The sequence below is a fragment of the Carassius carassius genome, chromosome 36 (assembly GCF_963082965.1).
Source record: "Carassius carassius chromosome 36, fCarCar2.1, whole genome shotgun sequence".
Lineage (NCBI taxonomy): Eukaryota > Metazoa > Chordata > Actinopteri > Cypriniformes > Cyprinidae > Carassius > Carassius carassius.
In genome coordinates, this window is record NC_081790.1 from 28882269 (window position 1) to 28895789 (window position 13521).

General features: G+C 39.0%; 1 protein-coding gene across 1 annotated transcript in view; it reads right to left on the reverse strand.

The window, feature by feature from the left end:
• Nucleotides 1-13521, reverse strand: part of stk32a (serine/threonine kinase 32A) — a 63340-nt gene that overhangs the window by 28295 nt on the left and 21524 nt on the right. Inside the window, exon 5 of the mRNA XM_059525706.1 lies at nucleotides 175-212. Within this exon, the coding sequence (XP_059381689.1) occupies nucleotides 175-212 (38 nt within the window). The remainder of the gene's footprint in view (nucleotides 1-174; nucleotides 213-13521) is intronic.

Below are 13521 nucleotides of genomic sequence, written 5' to 3' on the forward strand. Positions count from 1 at the left end.
CAGACCAATGTGAAGCATCTGCCATGAATAACCTTCAATGCCTTTCTGTCACCAGTGTTATCCCTCAGCAAGTCAGAAAGAGAGTGAGTCAGTCTGAGCAATAGTAATAGTGATGTTTGTCCTGAGAAGAAGCACTAACAGCAGATGGTGATTTATAGTATCTTTAGAACTTACCGTGCTCATCCAGCAAAATGTTGTCTGGCTTAATGTCTCTGTGAACACATACATAAAGTTTAGTTAGGACAAACGCTCTGTTGACACTTCACTTTAACAACTCATCTGGATACAGCAGAAAACCAGTAAAGCATCACATTAACATGTCATCTGTTAAATTAAGAAACACTCGCGCCAAAAAGAGCATGCAGCATCACTGGAAAATCTGTGTGTGAGGAAGATCCAGAAAATGAGTCCCATATGATTACAGATGACAGTGGAAGCTTGTTTCTGCCACTGAATAAAAATAAAACAGGTAACTGCGAAGTATGAAAGTAACCAAAACTAATTAACAATCTTAAAAAGTTATAGTTAAGCTAAACCAGAGAGAACAAATAAACATTTCCATTAGGTATGATATTTTCCACCTCAAATCTTCCAGAAACATTTTTTAACCTTTATAATTTTCTAACCATCTTTCATGTAATTTCATGTATTTATTCAATGAATAAAATTAAAACAAAAAGATACTACAGAACTGATATCAATTAAATTAAATCAATCAACAAAATCCCTTTTGCACTTCAGATGCTGCATCCGAAGTGGAATTTAAATGCATTTACACAGACTGTTTAATTCAGCTTAGAAATGCCATGAATGCATTTACACACCAGTTACAATTGCATAAATATTATGTGATATTAGTGTTTTAAATATAAAATAGAATGAACATAGACCTATGAAAAGCTACTTTAAATATGAAACTAAAACCAAGAAGTCGCTGTCTTAATGAGTGAATCACTGATTCACTCACTCAACTGATTTGTTTGAAACGGCTGATTCATTCAGGAATGAAGCTAGTGACTTTATCGGGCCGGTTGCATAAACTAGACAAGACTTAAAAAGTTAGATATCTAATTTTTTTTTTTTCAAGACTGGTCATAGCTTTAATGAAATGGTAGATCGGTCTTATTTTTGTTGGAAAAGTAAGACTGGTTACCCCTTGGCAACTGCTAGTTCTTAAGACACATGGTTTCTGAGTTTATGCAACTGTCCCTTGCAGATTTCAGAACCAGATACTTGAATACTACTACTCTGACTATTTCTGCCATGAAAAGGTATACTAAAAATAGTAAGAGTAGTAAACTTGTACGCCATTTCAAATTTAGCCACTGTCTTTATGAATGGCTTATTGAATCATTGACATGATTCATTCAGAAATGTTGATTCATTCTTGAACGAAAAACCACTGTGTTGATCAGAGGTGCAATGATTGTCGAATTAGAGCAAAACAGTCCATACTGACAGCTTGGTGTCTAAAATAATCACGTGATGTTAACTTGAACATAACATCCCCTGTGAACAGTGATGGCCAAAATGATTAGCACACTAGTATTTTCACCAGCCGAAAAATGGTTTGAAGTCAGTTATTTCTATAATCACGGCTTGGTAATCTATATATTTTGCTGTAGTGTGTCAGTAGGAAATTATGCCATTAATTGTAATAATCCAGTGAGAGTTTGTGAGATGTGATCTGATCATCATCAGTCTGTCTGGAGTGACATGAAGAAACAGAACAAACTGAGACAGAATTGATCCAGGAGAACTGTGTCTCTGAGACGCTTCGAGAAACCTCCTGCAAAGCTCCTGAGCTCCTGAGAAACTCTCTACTTTAAGCTGCTTTAAACTCAAAGGATGCTCCACCAAATGTTGATTTCATTTATTTAATCGAAGTTCATAGATAAAGAAAATCTATTTTTTATATTTTTTTCTTGGACAGTTTCTTCTGTTTCTTCATGTCACTGCAGACAGACTGATGATGATGAGATCATATCTCTATGTGGAGCACTGGCTGCTTTCAGACAAAAATCTCACTGGATTATTGCAATTAATGGCAAATGAATACTTGGAAATGTAAACTAATATTTCCTACTGACACACTTCAGCAAAAGATAGAAATAACTGACTTGAAATAATTTTTTTTTAGCTGCTTAGTGTTCTAATCATTTTGGCCATCACTGTAGACAGCTAGAAGCTCACGATTTTGAAACAGAGCTGGCTGAGCGATAACATTTAAAAGCAACAAACCAAAAAGACGTATCTACTGTACACATACATTTTCCACTAAATTGGAATAAATAGACTAATTAACATCAACTTTGCATATCGAAGCGAGGAGTTGCTGTTGACAGATCACAGGAGTTTTCCACAAAGAGGTATGCTCAGGTGTGAAAGGTCAAGCGTGTTGAGTTTAATGAGCTGACATTTGCACAGAGCTACTGCTTATCAGCAGCACAAATTAAACCCAAAGATGCTCGTCATGGCAGCTGCTGGATGGTTTCCTGGGCAACAGGTGTCAAGGAAACCTCCCTCCAGCCGGTTATATGTGCTTTTCATCCAATGGGCAATTCATGTTATTAGTCATGTAAAATGAGTCTGTTTACAGCTTTTGAACTGAATGTTTACAAACAAGAGGAACCTTTTTCAAGCAGGGATTTCACAGGACATTTCAGAGTGTCTTTTTTATTTTATTTTTTTAGTCTATGGACTCTAGTGCAGCTCAACCAGACCACGCCCCCTTCTTTGCATATTCCATGGGTCGGTAATTATTTAAATTAGTGACAGTTTGACATTTTTAATGCTCAAACAGCAACATTTCACACTGAATTTGAAAACATGAAAAAGCATAATTAGGACCTAGGACTAGACAATAATTCAGTATCAATATATATACTGTATCACAATACACATTTCTGATATTTTGAAATACATTATCAGTGTTTCCCATAATTAACTGAATAAACATGAGCGCGGCATGTTTCAAAATCAAAACACGGTGCGGGTGTTTTATATGAATGTATCTCTGAAGGGAACCGACTGTCTTCAGAAAAGTTTCCATGGTGTTATCATTCATGTGCAGTGGTGGGTCATCAGGGTCAGCAGGGCCTTCTCTGCTGGCCCTATAAAAAATAAAATTGTGTGAAAAATATTTTTATTATTATTAGTATTTAAGTATCATTTTAATTTGTGTAACTTCCACAAAATGGCCTATGATTAGTTTAGTTGAGGTTGAACTGGAATAGCCTACATAAAAAAGTCTGCGGCCAGCACTACAGATAGTGCTTCCCTTTTGTTCAAAGACATCGCATCTGATTTGTAATGAGCATTTGTGACAGAATCATCAGCCAATCAAATTTTGACATTCAATGACAGCACGCTCTCTGGGTCTAGCGATGTGCCTTGTACTACCCTCAGCCAGGGTTGTTAGGTTGTCCCATTAAAATCACATTCTAGAAATAAAATACACATTTTTGGCAGGGTTCCTCTGGTAAAATTCACATTCCAGGGGGAAATACCACAAAACTGAGGTCGCTTGAACCAGCGGACATAAAAACAACCCGTGGTAACAGTGTTTAAGTAGTCCAATTTGGCAACACTTCCCCCCAGCATTTAGTTGGGAATTTCCAAGGTATGAAAGTGAAATGAAAAGAAAATGACAGCGCCTACACAGGATACTGTTGCCGATCTACTAAATTCCTTTTTCAAGGTGCTTTTTTTTGCAGACAAAAGAGGAATAACTGAGAAAGGATACAGTAATCAAACTGATTTCGCTAACAAACGTTTTGTGCGCCATTTCAAAGATTGCAACTGTGGCCCTGTCGCAAATGGAACACTTCATGTGCACTTGCGCTTTCATGTCCGTAAAGTCCAAAAGACTGTAGGGTTTCCCATTAGTGTTCAGAAGGGTGCTCATGAGCGCCCCCTTTGGAGCGGTTATGCACCCTTTGATCCACACTTCTGCCGAGCCTGCACTGGGGAGAGCTCCGCAGCAGACTGCTATCCGACAGTCAAAGCGACATTATGTCACTAAAGTGCAGACTCAAAGGAAGACCATGAGGGTTTAGAATACCATTCGGGACAGGGCCTATGAGTGGCTAACAGCTAGCACTGAGCACAACAAGTCATTTGGCCATGTTTACATTTTAATACAAGTAAAGAGACATGGACTAACAGATGCACTGTTTTTATTTACAAGTGAAAGGTGAGTGCTTTATTATTTGACAGGTATTAAATCATGCATATTTTTATGGAAATGTATGGAGGTGCGTTGATAATACTGTGGCGTGGTGTGTGGATGTCCAGCATTTTACAGTTCTGCTGCTGTGGCCACGTCGTCATTTTAAAGTGGAGTGAATGAACATAGTGACCCGTGTATTGGTGGATTGCTTTTAATGATCCATGCATGGAAATGTACTTTGCATTTAACCCACCCCATCTAGCCTAATGTTGAAATTGTTGATCAGCTGTCGTTGTTGTTGAGAGCCTGTGTGAGGCATAATATGCAATTTATATGCATATGGCTGCGTTAGCTGTTACAGAGATAAGTAAGATAGATGTGTAAGGGTATGTTCTTTACAGTTGCTTACTGAAGGCCCTGACTGAATCCCTACAGTACTGTTCATCTGATAAAGTAGCGTTTATGAGTGGAGCGCTGCTTTGTGTTCAGCCATTACCACTCCAAAAGCACCTCCTGCTGGCAGAGAATGAATTGCATTTTCAAAAAGGACCTCCTGCACCAACTCTGAACATTTTTCATATTCTTTATCCTGGCTGAAGCACATTTGTTTCAGTTTAAGAATAATCAGCCAATGTACAGTTTAAAGATGAGTTTAAGGTGAGTCTGAGAGTCTTATGTTTATTTGACAGTAATTACACTGGGAGGCTGCCAAAAAGAGGCATACAATATCTGGTCACCGTTTAGCAACAGCTGTCAATAGTTGTTCCATCCTGTACCGTTATAAAGGTGCTTTGAGTTCAGTGACTGGATGACAGTAATACTCATTACTTGTCAATATTATCTACAACCTCTTGGAGTCGATTCAGCTGTTACAAAAGTGACATGGGAAGTCAGCATGAGTTCTTCCTCCACACCTCACACACCTGGCCTTTCTCAGAGCTCACTGGCAATGTTATCTGACCACCCAAAGCCATCCACCACCTTTTCTTTCGCTTGACTGCTCCAACAACCTATTAGCAGGATCTAATGGCCTCATTACATCACATATCATGATGAGGGCTGTAAGTGAGCTGGTTTCCTGGTCACCAGATCCCTGCTGAGATGCTTAGGAACAGAGGGACAGCTGGAGACCGACACAAAGCGCTTTAATAAACCTCAATGTTTGCTAGTGGTGCTTGATGAAGGGAGATGGCTGATTTTCAGATTAACTGGACTAAGCTGGACATGTGTTAACCTTTACTGGCCTTTTGTCCAATACAACCAACTCCATTATTAAAATACCCAACCAATATTTTCACTGTTAACTCTAGATATTGCATATTGGCTGTTTTTTAGTACTTAAAAAGCATATTTTAATGTCTTATTTTGCATGATCATATTCTAGATCCATACTTAAATGTAACAAATATCTATTAATTATCAAGCAGCTAGTTAGGAATTTATTAAGGCAAAAGTTTATATTTTTTTTTCACTTTTTGCATTTACACACCTAAGCTTACAAGCCATCTTTTTTATTTTTTATTCTAAAAGAGATTTAATTGACATGAGCACTCGGCCAGTTATGAAAATGTGCCGGATTTGGCCATATAGACTCATTTTCATCTGCAGTCCCTGGCAGGTTTATGGTTTAAAGTACATGCCTATAATAAGTAAATTATATGACCATATGGTGCATTAAACAGTTAAGAATCCTGTAAGAGCAGATGCTAGTAAACATAAACAGAAGCATGTTGACACAAAGACAACAAAAATACTCCAAAACATATGCAGACAGAACATGAGTCCGTGAATTATGGTTTTGTTTAATGTACTAATTATGTGGAGGTGGGGCCATAATAGATAATAAAAAAAAAAAACTTTATACAGTAAAATATATGCAAATGATATCATGTTTTCTCAGTAAAAAACAAACAAACAACAAAACAAAAAAACCCCAATTTCAATTTGAAAGCAGAAATGAAACTTGACTAGATATCAACCTCAGCTGGAACTGTTGCATATCTTAAGAACAAAATGAGAAGTGTCATATTGTTAACAATTCATTCAAATACTCAAATAAACACAAGCAGAGAGCAAAACAAATGGCTCTAAGGCTGTAAAGCACATCAACTCCAGATTGATCTGTAGGTGTCAGACTGAGCTGATCCAAGCTTACCAAACAAAAAACAGTAGGGATGTAGGGATGACATGCAATATCTATGCACACTCGTTTTATGCTATTTTTATCTCATGAATATTCAGATATGTTTAAAAGAGCAAACACTTTGCTTTCCATGTATTTATTATTATTATTTTAAATCCTAAGATCAATAACCTATTAAATAAACCATTTAAAATGATAAAAAACTGAAACTATACAAAAATATGGCAAACCGCACACAGAAATTTCAGGCATGTAAAAATAGGCTGTTGACATAATTATGACAAAATGTACTTGTATGATTGTTTTAAATGCATCTTTTGTTGTTCTTTTATCTGTAAATTCAGTCTTTGTAATATTTTATATTTTTTTAGGTTACATTCTTCTTTGGCATCTCTCTCTAATATAGCTTGTGGTATTTGCATGTTTTTATAGTAAAGAGCTGCTGCTAACTACTAACAGTTTGTCTCTTCTAGTGTTTTGTTTCGTATTGATAAATTAGATGTGAAAGGCAAATGCCAGTCAACAGCACTAAAAAAGTGCAGTTAGTGTTTTGTTTTTGTTGGGATTTCATATAAACTTTAATATGACTCAGGCCAGTTCAATGTTGATTCAGTTCAATTCGCTAAAAAGTGTTGATGTTGCAGAATTCATCAGTTATGAAGAAATTCAGCTCAGTTCAAGCTTAGTTCTCATCCGATTATGAAGTATATAATTGATCTAATATATACATTGTGTAAATTCTTTTAATGAGTTTGCACGACTTTCTTATAATCCTAAAAGCAACTCAAACATCAGTTTAGAAAACGAATCCCATCTGATAAGTGCAAAATGAAGAATGGATTTGTTTGTGAATGTTTTGGTCTTTCTCACTCATCTGCCACATCCTGTTTTGAAGAGCCTCATCTCTTAAGATCTGTTTACTGAGCAGCAATACTAGCGTTAATAATTCAAGTAGCGGTGAGCAAAAAACCAGGGTGTATTGTTTTCATCTCAGGAGCGCAGTGGGAAGAGGGGTGTCCATCTCACGGGAGATCTTTCATGATGAATGGAAATGCACTGGAGGCTGATAAACACATGTGCTGTTCCTCATGTGGTATAAGAGATACTGTATTACAACATACAGTACTGCTATTAAGACAACATAACAGGACATGTTAGTGGGCTAAACTTAGTGTAATTAAATAAGGCACAAGAGTCAGTGCTGTAGTTAAAGTTAAAGGCTCTTGATAGTGCAATAGAGTATGTTATCATTAAAAAAAACCGTCTTAAAACTTTCTTTTAAAGGTGTAATAGAATGCATTGATACAATATTTTAAATTGTTCTCTGATGTCCCCAGAGTGTGTATATGAAGTTTCTCAAATATCTCAAAATACCCGACAAATATATTTTTTTTTATAGCTTGTTGAAATTGCCACTTTGGGTATGAGCCAAAGCACTCTGTTTTTTGTGTTTTTCTCCTTAAATGAAAGTCAGCTGCTGCTCCTGCCTCCCTTTTCAGATAAGTGTGGAGCAGTCAGTGTTGCCAAGTCTGTGGTTTTCCCAAGGGTTTAAGCGACCCCAGTAATGTGATATTAAGCTCCTAAAATGCTAATTTTACCAAGGGAATCCCACCAAAAACTTGTATTTTACCTCACAGAATGCAATTTTTCCTGAGGGATCCTCCTCAAAATGGGATTGGGCCAGTTTTGAGAAACAAAATGGCAGGTCTTGTTGTGAAAACTTGGCAACCCTGACAGTTGTGTAAAAAGCATTGGTATTGATCCCTCTTTAAGAAGCAATCTTTGCTCAACTCCAGCGCTGAACTGACCCTTGTTTGTGAGACAGTCCGGTGTAAAAAGTCAGAACAAATGTAAAGGACTTTTCCATTTTTTTCTGGGACATTTACTTCGAAAATGAAAGTTAACCACCGTGTCCTCAGTGGTCTATGGAGACTCCTATGTCCGTTGGTGCATCCCAACACAAGACACTTTTAATTGCTCTTTGGCGCTGACACTGTATCTCCAGCAGCTACAGCGAGAGAACAGTAATGGTGGACTGCAGCTTCTTACTCAGGGCTGTGTATATGCCATATGCCGCGTTTCCACCGAAATTACCCGGAACACTTGTACAGGAACTTTTTTCCCCAGGGCTGTGTATATGACATAAACTGTTTAAAAACAGGTATAAGTTAATAGGGCTGAGAGCATCACAAATGGGTAGGAACTGCTAGTGTGGAGGGCATGTTTATGATTTATTGGGATTATAAAACAATGAGTGGATGGATTTTTACCATATAGGCTGGTTGTTTCCACACACTGCGGCCAAAGAACTATGTTCAAACACCATATACAGTAAAAGTGATTTTTGCATTCTGTAGCACCTTTAATGTCCAGCTATCACTATTAACAAACCATTGACTTAGTTTGTAAATAACTTTATTCATCCCCTTGGGAAAATTTAGTTCCAGTGACTTCAATATGCAGTTCTCACAAAAGACAATAAAACTTTAAAGAAGAAACTACAGAAAATTTCACTGTAGTACAATACAAATTTCACAGAACTTAGTAAAAAAATACCAATACTAAATTAGACCTGCTCATTTAGAGAACATATCTCTACCTGAAGGCAAAAGCTCAAAGTCATTATACAGTGGGAGCCTATTATCATAATTTTCATAGCTTTACCAAGACATCTAGTCAGATACATTTGTTGTAAACCCATCACAGGGATACCAAGTTATTCACTTGCAGTACTTTTACTTTTCCTTTAATTTTTTAAAAAGGTCAATAAACTTTCAATAAAAGAGTTATAAAATAACCTCTAACAATGGATCTTCCAAAGGAAACAAACATCTTTACTGGCCTTTTTGTTCACAGAATCAGTCCAATTATCTCACTTCAGTCTGTGATCTAAAACAACTACAAGAAATTTATACTCATCTACCCTCTGGATCTACTCCCCTTTAATAATGGTCACTGTCGTTGAGGACTCTTTCCTAAAATCAATATACATTTCTTTAGTTCTTTAAACATTTAACTTGAGATTTGATACATCACACCAAGAAACACTTTTGGACTTTTGGTAGTTCCTATGATAGCAAAGTCCACTAAAGGAGGTAGATGTTTTTTTTTTTCGGATTTGGCCCCAAAACTCTGGAATAGCCTTCTTGATAATGTTCAGGGTTCAGAAAGAACTCGATCTGTTTAAATCTAGATTAAAAACACATCTTTTTGGCCAAGCATTCAAATAATGCATCTCGTAATCTTGTACTGCAGGTGTATCTGATCAAATGCACATTATTATTATTTTGTCACGTAGGGGATTCAAGAAACACGGAGAGATCCAAATGCAGGTATGCGGTTTATTTAGGGGCAATCCAAAAAGCATAAACAGTCCAGGCAGGGTCAAAACCAGAATATCCAAACAACATGAAAACAGACAATAACACACGGCAAGGGCAAGACTACGGAAAGCATGAAACATACACAAGGACTCCGTGACACAGACTCAGACAGACCGGGTATAAATACACAAAAGGATGATGGGGAAACAGAAGACAGGTGGGGAACAATCAATTACCTAAACAAGGAGGAAGGTGACCAAAATAAGGAGACAGGAAGTGATAAGGTGACAGACACCGTGAGAAAGGAGGACATCTAGTGGAAACCCAGGGACACAACCCAGACACTGTGACATATTTAGCTTGGGAACAGCAGCTATGCTAATTATGTCTCTATTTGCTTCTCTGTTTCTGCCATGGGATGTCAAAAGGAATTATACAAGCTTCAGTCTAAATCCATCCCTTACAAAGACCGGAGATGACTGAACACCTGAGAAGAGATGATGCTAACCCTGAAACAACATAAACTACCAAATTTTGATACAAGTTGGATTGCAACATATAATCATGGCATTTCTGCCATATGTACATACATGTGACACTCACTACTGATAAGCTACTACTAAATATATTGTAGAAACTTAATTTTCTGTAAAGCTGCTTTGCGACGATTTGTATTGTGAAAAGCGCTATACAAATAAACTTGAATTTAATGTAATTTAATTGAATGAGTGAGAAAGTCATTTTGGACACTGACATTACAGCTTCCATCACTGTATGGACAGAAAGTTGCCTACAGCCAAAAAACAAATAGATATGATTTGAGAGAAGTGTGAACAATGTCCATGTTCTAACCAGCATATCATCCACATACATTAAAAGCATAGTCATTGGTTATATTCATTACAGAGAAGTATATCTTGCTGGACAGAGATGAAGTAACCTCCTGAATTTCTCTAATTCATAATAAGGCTGTTGATGAATTATTACTGTCTGCAGAAATGAACTTTTTCCTTTGTCCTGATTATCTTTCATCTCATGTGTCTGTCTGGGATGAAACAACAGCACATTTGTCCAGAATTGTCCCGAAAGTTTGGCTCTTCAGTAAATGAGATTTAGTCCAGATATTCTGGATACTATAATGAAGTATATACTGACGTCTGATACTTTTTATGTATTAAAGGTATATAAATAAAAATGTTCATTAATGTCTTACTGTAAATATTTAGGGCTCAAAATTAACAAAAGTGGTGTAAAATCTACAGAAAATCACAAATTTGGCTAGCAGATTTTGAATGCTGAGCCTTTCCCCGTGCATTTGACAATAAACGTGGAACACATAACACTATTATACATTTATTTAACACACATACATATTTACATTTCAAATTTGCACCTAACATACCTGTACATATAAAATTGTCTATTATGTATATTGTGTTTTTGCTATTTTGCGCATTGTCTATTTTCTATATTATTATTTTTATTATCTGTGTCTTGTCTTGTCACTGTGATTCTGTTACACTGTGGAGCTTTTGTCACTAAACAGTTCAAGTCTCGGGCCAGCAGGAATTGTAGGTAGGGGAGTGAATGTACAGCAATCTCTCCACCCTTAATACCATGACTGAGGTGCCCTTGAGCAAGGCACTGAACCCCCAACTGCTCCCCGAGTGCTGCAGCATAAATGGTTGCCCGCTGCTCCGGATGTGTGTTCACTGTACTTTGGAATGGTTAAATGCAGAGCACGAATCCTGAGTATGGGTCACTATGCTTGGCAGTATACCACGTCACTTTCACTTTTTCACTTTCACATACCTGGCAATAAAGCTCATTCTGATTCTGATTCTAGAAACCAGGTCCGGGTAGGCCAGTAAGGTGCAATTGGCAAGACCTGTTCCTCGACCTTGCATAGTGTCTGTGCGAGAAGGCTCACTGGGGGAAATACATTCTTGTGTAGACTCCAGGCCAGCTGTGTGCCAATGCATCCATGCCAAGAGGGGCTTTGGTCAGGGAATAGTAAAAGAAAACAGTGGGAGGACTCATGAGAAGCAAACAGGTCCGCATCAACTTCGCCAAATCGACTCCAGATCAGCTGGACCACTTGGGGATCGAGTTGCCACTGTCCAGTGAAAGTAAGCTGTCATGAGAGTGCGTAGGCGGTACGATTGAGCTCCCCTGAAATGTGGACTGATTGGGCTGGCTTGTTGTCTAACTCCATATCGAGAAAAGAGATTTTTTTGCGCAGGGGAGAGCTTGCTCTTTTCCCAGTTGATCCAAAGCCCTGCCTGGCTTAGGTGCTGGAGCACCAGGTCCCTGTGATCACACAACTGTTCTCACGAGTGGCCCATGATGAGCCAGTCATCAAGATAGTGGAGGATCCTGATGCCCACTTCCCACAATGGGGTAAGGGCTGTAAAACTCCAACTCCATCTTGACTGGAGGGAAAGGCTCGATTGCATACTTTGGCAGTAGGACAGCAATCTCCTTGCACAGGACAGGGGCATCTCAAGCTACAACCAAAGTCTCAAAAATGCCACTGAAAATGGGGGGGGGGGGTGGTCACCTGGCAAAATGAATCATGTAGCCAATTCAAACTATGAATGAGCCAAAGGGATGGGCTGGGTAGCTCAAGCCACGCATCCAAGCTCCATGTGAGTGGCACCAAAGGAACAATAGACAAACCCGAAGTGGAGCAGCCGGTTGTGCTGGATGGCATGGAATGTATTGCATTCTGGCTCAACACAGCAGGACTCCCCGTATCCCTGGAGGGACCAGCCAGAGATGTGTGGGAAGGTGCTGCATCCCTGAACCGCAATCTTGTGGCCGTTGGCAATAGGGCCATCGTGGGCGAGAGTGAGGAGGCAGTGCATCGCTCACTGTCAACCCATGATCCTGGCAACCTGGAGGAAAAGAAAATTGCTCTTTGAAATTGTGGAACAGAACCAAAGATTCTCCACCCTGCTCTCCTCCAGGGGAGCTTACAGGCTTTGGATGGGAGATGAGGAAGATTCCTCAAAGTAGAGGCGCTTTGTGGGCACAGGTGTACAACAACTGCTCTCTCTACCTGGGCAATGTCCATGTACACCCTAGCCGCCCGCTATCGAGGGTAGCGAGGATGAAGGAAGGAGACGAGTGGCTTCTGGTTGTAAAAGGTGCCATCCATGACTTCATTACTTCATCATGCAACTCTGAGGAGAAAGGACGTGGGGCAGAATGCGGTCGTGAGTCATGCCCTGTGTCGAAAAAACCAATCATTCAACTGCAAGGGCTCGGGACTGGGCATGAGACACCTCCAGCCCGATACTTATGGCTGCCTGGGCAAGCATGGCTGTCATATGGTCCGATTTGGTGGTGGTGACCACCCGAGGGGGACAGCCCCAGCGAATTTTTATTCTCAGAGGACGATAGCCCATCCACGATGCTGTTATCAACATCTAATTCTAAAGCGATGCACCGAATGAAATGCTGGGACCACCTTGAAGCAAGCCAGCAGAATCATCCAAGCAATTCAAGCAGGCAATTCAAGCATCCAAGCAGGACAAGCAATTCGGGAAGAGTAAGAGGTCTGCAGGGTCTTCAGATCTTCAGATCTCCCAGAGCACTAGATGGGAGTCCTTTGCTTGTGGCAGAGAAACCGGAACGGGAAGTGACAGAGGGGTCTCATACTTTCCCTTTAAGAAGGCAGAGAGGCGATCGCAGTGTTGCCATGGTCATGCGCTCACAGTGCGGACATGAACCATCCACGAACACATCTTCAACATGATGTATGGCCAGACATGCCTTTCTATCGTCTTACTGAAAATGTATTCTTATTTAAAATGACTTTTGTTATAATTGTACAAACATCCATCTTCGGCTAAGGTCTTTTTGCTGTCAAATCTTTACAG